Genomic DNA, 14915 nt, shown 5'->3' with positions numbered 1-14915 from the left:
CACAGTCACACAATGTATAAAGTGCATGTATATTTGTACAAGCAACAAACACTGCTGCAGCAGAGGTCAGTTTTGGTCTTGCTTTCCTTGTAAGGTTATCATGGGAGACAGTTTCATCATGGTGCTTGATGGGTCTTGCAAATGCACTTGACACAATACTGTTCTTGCAAGAACTGTTTTAGAAAAAAAAAACTGACTTTTGTTGTTGTTCTTAATTTTTTACCTAAATCCATCTATAAATTCCATCCAATTAATTTCCAGTTTTGTTCTAGAATGTAGAAAATAAAATCACTAATTAAAAAACATTGAATTAGAAAATGTGTCCAAACCTTTCACAGAACAACCTATTGATGTGTTATAAATGCAAATGGGCACAAATCATAAAACCAGAGAGCTGTTTATATACAGGCAGCTTCAAATCCAGAGCTGTTTACCTCTTGGTACCAATACTTAATATTGTTTTGTAAGAAAAGCATGGATTCACCTTTTGCAAAAATACAGAAGCAGATTTGGACCATCTTTTAAAACAATGAATTTAATCTAAGAATTCTCAAGTTTTTTTTTTTTGTTTTGTTTTTTCACAATTTAAACTTTCATTCAGAATTCTGTCTTTGTTTTTAAGACTGCTGGCATTTTCTTCTCATCATTTTCTTTTATTATCAGATTTGTGACTTTAAATTAAGACCTAAAAGTTAGAATTTGAAGTTAAAAGTCAACTTGAAAGTTTTTTTTAATGGTGGTCCTAATCATCTTCTGTACAAAGATTGCATATAGAATTTTACAATCAATCCAACATGGTTTGAAAAGAATTAATTTGTTATAAATAATTTCAAACAAATCATAATCAAAGCAAAAAAAAAAGCTTTCTACTTAATTTAGAGAGAAAGAGAGAGAATATGTGTCTTTAGACCTTTTATGCATATTTTATCATCATATGCATATTTTTTTCATCACATATTTACTGTATGTTTGGTTGAACAATGATGATCTGTTGTTGTTCGTGCATGTTATTCACAAGTTCTGACACGTGTCCTTTTGTTACACAGTGTCACTGACAACTCCAGACGTTTCGTTGATTTCTTTGTCTCTTGTTTTATTTTCAACATCAAAATACAATGGTTGTTACAGTTTCTTGCATTAATCTACTGTAGTCACGACAAGTCGTTTGCTGTGTTTTGTAGCTTCGATAGATTACAGTTACTACAACTCATTTTACTGTATCTTTTAGCTTACAGTCTCTTGTGGCTCATGGTCAAAAGCTTGTGTACTCCAAACCTTTCTGTATCCTTTCGTGTCTTAACAGCAACTAACAACTAACGTGCGTGATAAACATGCAGCTACATAACTGTAAGATGATGTCACAGAACAACTCATGAAATGATGTCACAATACAAATTATGAATATGATACTTAATGCTTTATGCTTGACTAATAGACTGAAATGAAATAAACACAACAAAAAATCACAAGAATGAAATATGGCCCTTACATTTGTATACACATGTTTATTTTAATTAGTGTGAGGCCAGAAGTAGCTCAGTGGTTAAGGCATTGAACTACGGTTCGGAAGATCCCAGGTTCAAACCCCACAACCACCAAGTTGCCACTGTTGGACCCTTGAGCAAGGGTCAAGGGTCCAACCTTAACCTTAACCTTCAACTGTTTAAATGTGTAATGAGATACAGTAAAAATGTAAGTTGCTCTGGATAAGAGCGTCTGCCAAATGCCTAAATGTAAAATATTGTAGCGTTTTCACTACTGGAAGGATCTTGAAGAACGAGTGAGGTTGATTGTTTCCCAATGCAAGGGCTGGGGGAACTTTATTTCACACAGCACAGTACAGCATAGGAAACACATTCACTCAAGAACCCACACAGTTCAGCACATTCAACAGGTCACACACCCTTAACACACAAGCATGGCCAAAGCCACTAACCCAAACAACCCTTCCCAACATGCTGAAAACACAAAAACCCCTCCTGCAAAGCATGATGGTCGCCAGCCGCTGCCCCGCCTACGCCACAATATTATCCATGTCGAGAAATATGTAAATGACATTGAGCACATTATTATAAATAATAATAATAATAATAATTCTATGTAATTAAATCTTTTACTTTATTAATGGCTATTATTTTTTTCCTTGACCAGCATAAGAGTAAGTAATGCTTTCCAATTCAATCCACTTGATTAGATGCTCTGGGCCTGGGGTGAAATGTGGTGGTAAATGTTTGACATTGCACAGACAACCAAGGCATGTCACAAGGCCAGAGCCACGGCCCCATCTACTAGTCTGTTAATCAAAGATCAGTGATAAAAAAATTAACTGTTCTGGTGTCAAACAATTGATTTAAGAATAAATTGAGCAACAGGAAATGATGCAGCAGGTGTAGAAAGACTGCAGTCAAGGACAAAAGATCAACAGTTTTCTTAATAATTATAAATTGTGAAGAGCCAATTTAATAGGTCAGGAAAATCCTTGGCAGGGATGGAGAAACAATTCACCAATAAAGTCAGTAAAACAACCAAACAACCAAAAATTTGGTTTTAGATGACATTCTTATTTTGTAAAATTACTTTTAAAAAGTTACACAATTGATACATAAAGCTTTCTGAAAGGACAATAATTTTGTTTCTAGAAAAGCATAGAACCTGAAAATAGAAGAAAAAACATATTTTAGAACAAAAGGACTAATAGTTAAATTGCCAAATGTTAATTACATGCTTTTGTACTGAATGTCAGCACCTGAGCTCCATTCCTTGTGCTGTGTCACTGTCACATTTGTAGGATGGTGGGCGAGGCATATTAGCAGAGGCTAAGACTTAGATTTTTAATAAAGAAAAGTAAAAAAACAACAACTAACTAATCATGAATAATCTAATCATGAAACTGTGGCTAGGAGAACTTAAACAAAACATGAAGCTATTGCCTACAGAGAACATGAAACATGGAGAAACAACAGAGAAGTAAACAAAAAAAATCTTCCATCACCTGACCAAGGTGCATTCTGGGACATGGAGTCCAAAATAAAACCTCTGGGCTCAGCTCAAGTTGCCTTTAAAGGGTTATCCTGATAAGCTTATTTCATCAGATTCATATTTTTATCAATTTGTTGATATTAAAAATTTTGTCCTTAATCTGTATAATTTAATAAAATATATAACTAAAACACTCACATGTGAATACGAAATAAAAAGATATTGCAGTGTTTGTTTCCAGGTTAAGTAACCATGGAATATCAACACTTGCTGCATATTTCAATTAAGCACTTAAAGGATACTAATAGAAATCTGAAAATACTACATTTACATTTAGGCATTTGGCAGACGCTCTTATTCAGAGCAACTTACAAAAAGTGCTTTAAAGTTTACATCATTGAATACTTACACTGAGTTACCCAGGTTAATAAACAAGTGCCATTAGTCAACACAATTTTTTAAAATTAATTAATTTTTTTATGGGGGTTAGTCCAAGTACTGGAGAAACAGATGCGTCTGGAGTCGTCGTTTAAAGATAGTCAAAGTCTCTGCTGTACGGACATCTAGATGTAGTTCATTCCACCACCTACAGTGGTTACCTAATCGGAATGTAGGTTCTACCGTTGCGGCGCTCGGCGGTACCGTTTGGCTTTGTGCGTTTGCTGGCTTTTACCGCTGAGTTGCGCTATATAACTACAGACTGACGCCTCATGCCTTAGTTCATTCTCTGCTGGATTAATGAGACACAGAGTTTTAGAACTGCACGTAGTAGCGGATAAAATCAAGTAAAACATTGTAGTTAAACAAATTCATAATCACAGAACTAAAATGACAGTATAAATGTAAAATTCAAATTAAATTAAATTTTATTAGAATCAAATTTAAACAAAATAAATGTTAACACAGTGAGCCTTTTAGATTTTATCACGTGTAATTAGAAAAGACGCGTATAGGGTTTTGTTTCGTCTTATATCTTGTGTTCTTTAAATTTATAGCAGATTTATTAACAAAAATAAATGACCATAAAATTATAACATTGTCAGGATGTTCTACTGCGTCAACTGATGTCGGTCATTCAGCCCCGCTTGTGTTTTTGCGTTATTATAAGAATGAAATGCAGTAGACTGTTATGATCTGTAACGGGTTCGACCCATGTTGCACGGGTGGCACCATAAAGCACAGACACGAGGCGAGGTCTTACGGGAAAAGGGTAATTTATTTAGGCAAAATGGGAAAGGAAAGTGTTGAAGGAGGGAGAATGGAAAGAAAGGGATAAAGGTTGTGCATGTGCAGTTACGGGGGCTGTGCCATACGGGCATGCGGGCACACAGCTGACGATAAGTGTTGGTGCGCGGAGTGGCAGAACTGAGCACGCGGAGGCAGCGCTCCTGCACACTCCCTCTTGACGGCGCTTCTCCCGCTGTCGATGGCCGGCGCGAGTCCTCGCTGACGCAAAAACCTAACACAAACGTCCTAGCAGCCTTTTCCTCTTCGACAGCGGGGCTGCGAAGGCAGATCATCATAACTGTCCTAAACTTGTATTTTGTAAGGTTTTCCCAGCAGACAGTAGTAACAGCAGACCACAGAGGTACAGCGCAACGGGGGGTCATTATTTACTATTAAACATTAAACGAATATACAAAACTTTATGCGTGCGATTAAGCGCTGATTCTATGTAGAAAAGTAAAGAAGAGGATCATGATGCTTAACATTCTGGAGACCAAACCCCATTTAAATTAAATTAACAAATATTGCAAGTAAATAACAATAGCCCACGTTGAAAAAAAGAATTTTATTTAGATTAGAAAAAATAATCCTGAATCTGTTTTAGGTGTTCCAGCTGCCACTGGAATTCAAATTAAATCTTATTAGGATCAAATTTAAGCAAAATAAATGTTAACACAGTGAGCCTTTAGATTTTATCACTATTATAAGTAAAAAACAATAGCCCGTTTATAAATTCTTTACGACATGAATTGGTCTGGTGTTATGCGCAGAGCGCCGGGAGATTTCCTGAAGCTGGGCATTTTTTTTTTTAAATAGACGCTATCTTTAATAACTGATGGAGGTTTTGAGCTGTATACACACGCATTCCTGCCTAAACAACTCCTTGTGACTCCAACTACACCTGTGACACAATAACAGTAATATTTCAAACATTCTGCAGGCTGATATTTGGAGACACGAAAGAATAATGAATAAACCAGTTGTTAGGTCAAAATAACCCAACCAGGTGTTCATTTGTAAAAATCTCATATGAGCCAACATGAGCAACCCAACAATGTGTTTAAAGTACCTAAAATAATCCAGAATTTAAATAACAAACAGATACAGAGATACGCTATATAACAGTCACTATTGTATTTACTGCAACGAGCGAAAATGTCACTTTGCGCTACCTGGCGGCCATTTTATGAATGACTTTAACTGATTTATTTTGGCCGCTGACGTTTTTATAAGGCGGTGAGCGCGACGGTAATAACCATTCCAATTGATTAACTACTGTAGGTGCCAGAACAAAAAAGAGCCTGGATGAATGCCACCCTCGATTTTTGAGAGATGGTGGGATGAGGCGAGCAGTGCTGGAGGATCGAAGGGACCGTGGTGCATTGCATGGTGTGATTAGAGCAGAGAGGTAAGTGGGTGCTGGGCCATTTTTAGCTTTGTAGGCAAGCATCAGCATTTTGAATTTTATGCGGGCAGCTACAGGAAGCCAGTGTAGGAAGCGGAGGAGTGGGGTGGTGTGGGAGAACTTGGAAAGGTTAAAAACGAGCTGTGCTGCTGCATTTTGGATCATTTGCAGAAGATGAATCGTGGACAGAGGCAGGCCTGCCAGGAGTGAGTTGCAGTAGTCCAGTCTTGAAATAACAAGGGACTGAACAAGCACCTGAGTAGCCTGTAAAGGAAAAAAATTTGCGAATTCTTCTGATATTGTAAAAAGAAAGCTATAAGACCAAGTAAGGTTAGCGATGTGTGGGGAAAAATGACAGATGATTGTCCACAGTTACCCCAAGATTGCGGGTGGTGGCTGAAGGAGTGATTTGGTTGTTGTCCAGGGATATCACAAGGTCGTGACCTGGGGATAAGTCACAAGGGATAAACAACAGTTCGGTTTTACTGAGATCGCACTTCAGCTGATGAGCAGCCATCCAGGATGAGATGTCTGCCAGACATGCTGAGATCCAAGTGAAAACCTGAGTGTCAGAGGGAGGAAAGGAGAGAACAAGATTCAAGATTTAAAGAACTTTATTAATCCCAGAGGGAAATTGCTCTTGGTTATACAGTTGCTTAGTTTAATTTACCGGGAAGCAAGGAAAGTTAGATTAGGAAAAAAAAATTATATATTAGACAGGAAAATAAAATTAAAGAAATAGAAATGTAAAAATTAAAAGAAAAATAACAATAAATAGAAGTAAAATAGAATAGAATAAAATTAGCTCTGGCATATAATTTATATACATATTGCACTAGAACTGTAGTGTAAGTGAAAAGAAGTATTGCACAAGTGAATTATAATCGGATATTGCACTAACATTGAGTTTTGTGAACAGAAGTGTCAAAGTGTAAACTGTTATTAACCAGGAACTACTGACAGTCACTGGCCCGTAGTGAAGATGCTACAGAGAAGAGTTATATAATTTTATGGCCATAGGGAGAAAAGATCTCCTGTTGCGCTCCGTAGAACACCTGGTCATAATGAGTCTCTGGCTGAAGTTGCTCCTCTGGTCGGTGAGAACTCTGTATAATGGGTGAGAAGGTTTGTTCAAGATTGTGCGTATTTTGGACAGGATCCTCCTCCTTGCCACAACATCAACAGAGTCCAGATCCAAGCCTAGGACAGATCCGGCCCTTCTAATGACCTTGTCCAGTCTGTTTCTGTCCGCTGCTTTTATGTTACAACCCCAGCAGACCACAGCAAAGAAGACAACACTCGCCACTACAGATTCGTAAAACATGATGTTGAAAGATGTTGAAAGATCTGAGCCTTCTCAGAAAGTACAACCTGCTCTGTCCTTTCTTGTAGAGGGCCATTGTGTTAACTTACCAGTCCAGTTTAATATCCAGATGCACACCTAGGTATTTGTACTCAGAGACCATGTCCACTGTCTCTCCCTGGACAGATATAGGAGTCACAGGGGTACCACCTTTCCTAAAGTCTATCACCAGTTCCTTTGTTTTCTTGATGTTGAGTTGAAGGTGGTTACGCTTACACCAGAAAACAAAGTCATCCACCACAGACTGGTACTCGGATATGTCACCATCCTTAATACATTCCACCACCACAGAGTCGTCAAAGAACTTCTGGAGATGGCATGATCCTGAATTATATTTAAAGTCTGATGTATAGAGGGTGAAAAGAAATGGAGACAGGACAGTCCCATGAGGAGCACCAGTGCTGCAGATCACAGTGTCAGACACACAGTTCTGTTATCGAACATACTGGGGACAGCAGGTCAGGTAGTCCATTATCCAGGAGACCAAGGGAATGTCAATTTCCATGATCCTTAGTTTCTCCCCCAGTACAGCCGGTCATATGGTGTTGAGGGCACTGGAGAAGACGAATAACATAATCCTCACACTGGTCCCAGGTTTGTCGAGGTGGGAGTAGGTACAGTGGAGCAGGTGTATAATGGCGTCATCTACTCCCAGAAGTGGCTGATAGGCAAACTGAAGAGGGTCAAGAGAAGACTTCACCTGGGGACGAAGTGTATCCAGGATAGGTCTCTCAAACACCTTCATAATATGTGATGTTAGGGCGACGGGCCTGTAGTTGTTCTGGGCAGAGGGTTTTGGTATCTTGGGAACAGGAACAATGCAGGATGTTTTCCGCAGGGCAGGGACTTTCTGTAGAAACAAGTTGGGTGTCATCTGCATAACAATGGTATGAAAATCCATGCGATGATATGACCTTAACAAGAGAGCGGGTATAGAGGGAGACCAGAAGAGGACCAAGTACTGAGCCCTGCGGGACACCAGTAGAGAGTCTACGTGGGGCAGATGTAGATCCCCTTCATGTTACCTCATATGACCTATCTTCTAGGTAAGAAGCAAACCATTGCCACGCTGTTTCACAAATTCCCAAGCTTGTAAGAATAGATAATAGAATCTTGTGGTTCACTGTGTCAAATTCAACTGACAGGTCCAGGAGGATGAGGACAAATGACAGTTTAGCAGATCTAGCAGCATGGAGCTTCTCAGTGACTGACTTGTTCTGTGAGAGATAAAGAGACATTTGGTTATAAACAGTTCTTTCAAGAATTTTTGGAATAAAAGAGAGAAGTGATACTGGGCAATAGTTGTTAACTTCCGATGGGTCCAGGCAGGGTTTCTTGAGGATGGGAATAACCCTGGTCTTCTTTAAAGCAGCAGGAACATGACCAGATGATATGGAATGGTTGATGATGGTTGTGGTAAAGGGAAGGAGTATGAACTACAAGTATAAAGGATCAGGACCATCAATTAAATACATGGCATTTTTTATGTACATACAGTTTAGTAGAACAATAAGCCAAAGCATTATGGGTGCTCACAGATGAAGGGAAAATGTTGATCTAATAACAGTAGTGCACGATGGGGCGTGTGTAAAAGTCTGAAGTGTATTAGGCCATCAGCAAATATCTGCTTCTTGTAGTCAGTGTTTCGAACGCAACATATGTAGAAGACTTGAGCAATTCAAGTTGAGCAAGGGAAGGAGGAAGTGATTTTATCTGGATGTTCTGTACTGTGGGATGAAGAAAAGACATTGGAGGGAGTGTGATGCTGTAGGCAATATCTGATTCGGGTAACCTCTAGCTCAGGCTTTTGTAACCATAACCGATGACAAACTCTACATGGACTTTAAGTGTTAAATATAATTCTAAAATGTAAAATGAAATGTATAAACACAATTATTCCAGTAAACATTTATTTATCTATTCATTTTAGAAAAAGATTAGCAATATTAGCAAGATTAGCACTCGGGTCCATTATTAGTAGTTAACAAACCAACAGTTCTGATAAGTTTTACAATCGGTTTGTGGCAGGTTGTCTGTAACTAAGCCACAGACTAACTAATTTTTAATGAAGTGGTCAAATTAGGGGGAAAAAAACTGCATCAAATTAAAAGAACTATGGAGAAGGCTCACACCACTACTATTGGTTAATATTTAGAAATAGTTACTTAGATAGATTTGTCACGCTACACACTATTACAATATCACTATTACTATGACAGGTCCATTATATTATACAGAAAAAAAACCTTATTAGAAAAAAATACATCGTTTGGAAATTACTGTATCATCTGCCAGGCTGTATTTGTGTAGGTGAGCCAGTTGCATTGTGCTACATGTAACAAATTAATTCCTAACAAAGCAAATAAGAAATATTAATAAAACATGAAACAGCTAACCAAGGCATTACTGATAATAAAATATAGCCCATGTGATCAAAAGGAAAGACTCAATTTATTCTAGTAATAATCAGTCACTAACAGTAAAGGCAATGATAGCTATTTTGGAGGTAAAACTACGAGTGATGCTCTACAGAAACATATTTTTTAAAAGCCAGTTCTTTAGAGATTATTGTACTTGCATGTCAATAAATTTGAGTAAAAAATATGTTGAGAAAGAAAAATCTGGTCTTGAACTGTGAGCATACAGCTGAATTCCAATGCGTCCATTTCTTGTATCCTAAAAAAGAAAAAGAATCAGTTCAATTTCTCAATGAATGACTTCAATAATAGACAAATGTACAGATCTCTGACCTCCACTAGGTGGTGACACAGATGAAGGGGAGTGTTTGAGTCTCTGGCAGGCTGATCCACTTCTTACTGTCAGACAGCATCGCTCCGGTTCTCTCCACATCACCACAGTCTTCCACTCCGGTCCCGTTACCTGGAGCCCAGTTTTGGTAGCAGATGGTATCTCCTGTCACCCAGTACCAGAAGCCCAGAGCGCAGGTGTGACGCAGACCAATCCACACAGGTGACGTCACGTTAGTAAAGGCATTTTGAGTGACTACTTCCACCCAGTCCTGCATTTCCTGTGACTGAACAGAAACCAGATCCACATGATTCTGTCTGCAGAACCTCAGGGCTTCTCGCCACGTCCTTTCCTCTTTAATCACGATCAGTGGAGTTCGCTCTGCAAAATTAACAATTATAATAAATGAGTATGAAGTAAGTACAAGTATGAGAAAAAAGAAATAAAAGATTTAAACAACTAGTCATGAATAACAGAGTATAAATTTTTTTTTTTAAAAAGATGCATAAAAACGATGGCTAATTTATATCTCTGTTCCACCAGCTCCAACAACAAGCTGTTAAAGAGAAATAATTAATCCTGTGAAGTAAATCTATTACTAATGTTCTGTTACATTACTCACTTTTATAGCAAATAAATTTGCCAGACCATTGGCAGCCTGCATCAATCCATTTATCACTGGCTTTTATTTGTACACAGTTATCAGTCCCAGGGTTGTTTGGCTCTCCATCTTTCCAGTTGAAGTATGAGACACAAGACTGATCCGACCAGACCCAGGAGCTATTGTTATAATTGGCTGAGCAGCAGCACTAAAAAATAAATGAACGAATGATTACTACCAGTGTGTGTGTGTGTGTGTGCGCGCGTCCTAGCTGTAAAGTATCGTTGTTTAATACGGAATGAATGAATTAATGATAAATTTATTAAATGATACACTAATAAATAAATATAAATAATAACTAAATAAATTAATGATACACAACCAAAACAGAAACAGCTATTTGTACACTGTAAACATGTTTAATAAGCTGATCAGCTAAGTGTATTGTCTTACAGATATGCACTTGCTATTGATTTTGTGTAATTCGGTGTATTTAAATTATTAATTATTGTGAAGTTATTTAAAAGGACACAGAAGAGAAATATCCTCAGTGCTACAATATCTGCAGTCAGATAACTAAAATACTTACATTGCTATCAGTCTGCCTCATTCCTATCCAGAAATTATCACTCTCTTTAATCATGGCTTTTACAGTATTCATCTCTTTATCACTCTCGATGGTTGCCAGGTCAGTGTAATTCGCTCTGCAGTACGCCTGAGCATCGGTCCAGTTCAGTGTTGTGTTCACCACATAAAACTGACGATATTCCCCCACAGTGAGAGTCCACAGTCCTACTGGGATAGACATTGGTCTTGAGCTGAATAGTGTGATAATGAAATAGAAGATCTTTATGAATTCTAAGAAACTGACCTGAGAGAAGCAGGATGAAGTGCAATGCTGAACCCATAACTGTGGAGAACAACAGAGAAAGAGAAAAAAATTAGACAATAAATATCACTAGAATTCCTATAACAAGAGTTAACTTCATGCACAGTCTGTGTGTGTTTTTAATTTGTAATTATTGTTAGTTTAGTTAATGCTAAAGTTTGACAGCAGACACTAGATTTACCAAATGCTTTTGAATAATGTCATGATTTCACACAAACTGTTTAAAAACAGACGTTTGATGGCTTCATAATTCTGTTCTAAAAGTCTGACAGAACAAACGATTAGTAAGAAGAATAATGTTGGATTTCTTCAGCTCATATTAAATTCTTAATGTTTAAAATTTTTTAACTGCTAGATGAAAAATAAATAGTGGTTATGGACAGAGTGGTGATAGCAATGTTGTTTAATTTGCTATGTTTTTATTTTTATTATTATTATATTCATTAAAATATTTTATTCCACCCTTATGTAGGAGAATTAGAGCCACCATCAAAACATATTTGAGTTCTGACTTTCATTTTAGAATGAGAAAAAAGAAATGTAAAATAAAGCTTGAAAGAAATGATTTAAACAAAATAGTCATGAATAACATAAAAGTAGTATAAAAATATATTTTAAAAAGCTGCAAGTTGCCCGTCTGATCTCAATTATGTGGTTGCATAAAAATAGCTGGTGCAGGAAAGGATTCACACTAAACCGCAAAATTGTCAGTGGGATTTTATGTTTCTCTATAGCATGTTATCTTCTCTATTCTATAGTAAACAATGTATTTACACATGTGGAGTTATGTACTTAACAAAATAAAGGTCTCCACAGTCACTGGACCTGAACCCATTCGAGATGGTTTGGGGTGAGCTTTTATGTAATTCAGTGTATTTAATTTATTAATTATTGTGAAGTTATTTAAAGGACACAGAAGAGAAATATCCGCAGTGCTACAATAATTGCAGTCAGATAATTAAAATACTTACATTGCTATTAATCTGTGAAGGCAAAGGGGACCTTTGCCTTCACCTCTGGGAACGCCTTCAAGACTGTTGGAAAACCATTTCAGGTGACTCTCTTGAAGCTCATCGAGAGACTGCAAAGAGTGTGCAAAGCAGTATTCAGAGCAAAGGGTGGCTATTTTAAAGAAACTAGAATATAAAACATGTTTTTAGTTATTTCACCTTTTTTTGTTAAGTACATAACTCCACATGTGTTCATTCATAGTTTTGATGCCTTTAGTGAGAATCTACCAATGTAAATGGTCATGAAAATAAAGAAAACACGTTTGAAGGTGTGTCCAAACTTTTGGCCTGTACACAAAGTTTGTGTCTAAACAAAAAAGAAAAAAACTCCAGATGATTTCATTCTGAGCCTAAGAAGCTTCTGTTAGGTTAACTGATTACATCTGAGTTGATTGGTGTGGGTGCAATTTTCAGATGCCTGAGTGTCTCACGCATTAAAAAAAGTATAAGAAACATGGGAATGTGCAACCAACATGACAAAGACAGATTCTGAGTGCCAGAGAGAAACGTTTTTTTGGTGCAAAATGTGCAAATCAACCCCAGAACAACAGCAAAAGACCTGGTGAAGATGCTGGCTGAAACTGGTAAGACAGTGTCATTATCCAAGGTAAACGAGTCCTGTACCACCATGAGCTGAAAGTTACTCTGGGAGGAGGAAGCCATTACTTTAAAACCACCATAAAAAGTCCAGAATACCATTTGCAACTGCACAAGGGAAAAAAAAAATCTTAATTTCTGGAGAGATGGCCTGTTGTAACGGGTGCTGTATGTGGGTTTTAAGGAAGGTGTATAGACAGAGGTGATCATGGGGGAAGAGTCTTTTAATACAAGGAAAGCTGAGCATAAACAGACATCTACATCAGGGAAACTAAGGAACAGCAACACATAAGAGAAACCAACGGCTAAGCAAAACAGGATCTAAACTGTACAATAACTACACTAAGACAGGGTAAACATGAACTAAACACAACAGGCTGAACATAAACTAAACACAGGCTAGGAGATAACATGACAAAATAGGAACAAAACATGACAGTACATAAACAAAACTAAACCAAGAACAACACAAACCAGGAGCTAGGGAAGTGGCATGACACCAAGAACATGGAGACATGACACCCACTTAACTTAACTGAAGTTAATACAACAGATGCCAGACAAAGGAAACTAAACTGAGAGACAATTTATAACAAACGTAATTTGCTAACCTCGGTTCAGGTGTACTCCCATCACCTGACCGAGGTGCACTCTGGGAACTGAAGTTCAAATGAAAAACAAAGGAAACACAAATAAAAAAAAAATGGAGTCCGGGATCATGGCGCCCTCTGGCTAACCGTGACACCTGTGGTCTGACAAAACAAAAAATTACAAAGCTTTGAAGCCTCAGAACACCATCCCAACTGTGAAGTATGGTGGTTGTAGTACTGTTTAATGTTGTGAGGCTGCTTTGCTGAAGAAGGAACTGGTGCATTTCACAAAATAGATGGCATCATTAGAAAATAAAACTATGAGGATATTTTTTGAGGCAACATCTGAAGACATCAGCCAGGAAGTTAAAGCTTGGGTGCAAATGGGTCTTCTAAATGGACAATGACCCCAAGCATACCTCCAAATTAGTTACAAAGCGGCTTAAGGACAACAAAGTCAAGGTATTGGAGTGGTTATCACAAAGCCCTGATTGCAATCCCATTGAAAATTCGTAGGCGGCACTGAAAAGGCGAGTGCGAGCAAGAAGGCCTACGAACCTGACCCAGTTACACCAGTTCTGTCAAGAGGAGTGGGTCAGAATTCCAGTTTCGAGGCGATTCTACCAAATACTAAGAAAGTATATGTATACTTCTGACTTTGATAAAAATGATAAAAAACAATACATAAAAAATTGACATTTACCAAATGCAAAAAATATGTTAATATTTATTTATCTAAAACATAAAAAGTTTACTTTGATTTAATGTTTGACAGTAACGAAAGTGTATGTAAATACCTGGTTGCAACTGTACAGAAAAAAAAAAAAAAAAAAAAAAAAATATATATATATATATATATATATACACACACACACACACACACACACATACACACAGTAAATACATACATTTTCTCCTGATTGCTAGTAATAATTTGTTCACTTTGACACTTAAGCATTTCACTGCAAATTCTAGCAATACTCTAGATTAAAATTTTTAATTGAAATAATTATATATTTAATTAAATATACACATTAAATTTGTTTATTGATTGTGCACTTAGGATGAAGTGGCGACTAATAACATTTTAATCAACCAATCAATTAATCTACAAACAAACATGACCAATGATCACAGTTTTGTTTAAGATAATTTTTAAAAAGAATTAAACTACTAAACATGAATTTAAAAAGACATAACCAGAAATTGTTAGTGATAATAAAGGTTCTTTCTCACCTGTTAGTGAGGGTGAAGATTCTCTGTTGTCTCTGTCTGTATCTGACGACCTCTGTGTCCTGTTTTCTCTGGAACTCGAGCTCTACATTTATACATTACTTCCTTGTTTCCTGTGCTGCCTTACATAAAGTTTCATAACAACATGCAAATGAACTAAAACACACTATACCTACTATGTATGTGAACATCTTGCTCATGGTTGTTACTTGGCCCCTGGACCAGAGTGCTCTAACCACTAGGTCACCATGAGGAATAATTAGGGATAATCTT

The 14915-nt window shown here is 37.2% G+C and overlaps 1 protein-coding gene and 1 long non-coding RNA gene across 2 annotated transcripts; both read right to left on the bottom strand.

Moving 5' to 3' along the window:
* Positions 1–9729: 9729 nt before the first annotated feature.
* On the bottom strand, positions 9730–10386 carry LOC128520082 (snaclec agglucetin subunit alpha-2-like). The gene is made up of 2 exons (XM_053494113.1): positions 10371–10386; positions 9730–10103 (listed from the first exon to the last, which is right to left on the bottom strand). The coding sequence occupies exons 1-2, from the start codon at positions 10384–10386 to the stop codon at positions 9730–9732; spliced, it is 390 nt and encodes a 129-aa protein (XP_053350088.1).
* Positions 10387–11055: 669 nt separating this feature from the next.
* Positions 11056–12212, bottom strand: LOC128514123 (uncharacterized). The gene is made up of 3 exons (XR_008356439.1): positions 12184–12212; positions 11195–11233; positions 11056–11118 (listed from the first exon to the last, which is right to left on the bottom strand). It is a non-coding gene; the product is annotated as an uncharacterized LOC128514123 (long non-coding RNA).
* Positions 12213–14915: the final 2703 nt, after the last annotated feature.

Source organism: Clarias gariepinus, chromosome 1, assembly GCF_024256425.1.
Source record: "Clarias gariepinus isolate MV-2021 ecotype Netherlands chromosome 1, CGAR_prim_01v2, whole genome shotgun sequence".
In the NCBI taxonomy this organism is placed as follows: Eukaryota; Metazoa; Chordata; class Actinopteri; order Siluriformes; family Clariidae; genus Clarias; species Clarias gariepinus.
The sequence above is the reverse complement of the archived record's forward strand: the minus strand, read 5'-3'. Positions and strand labels throughout refer to the sequence as shown.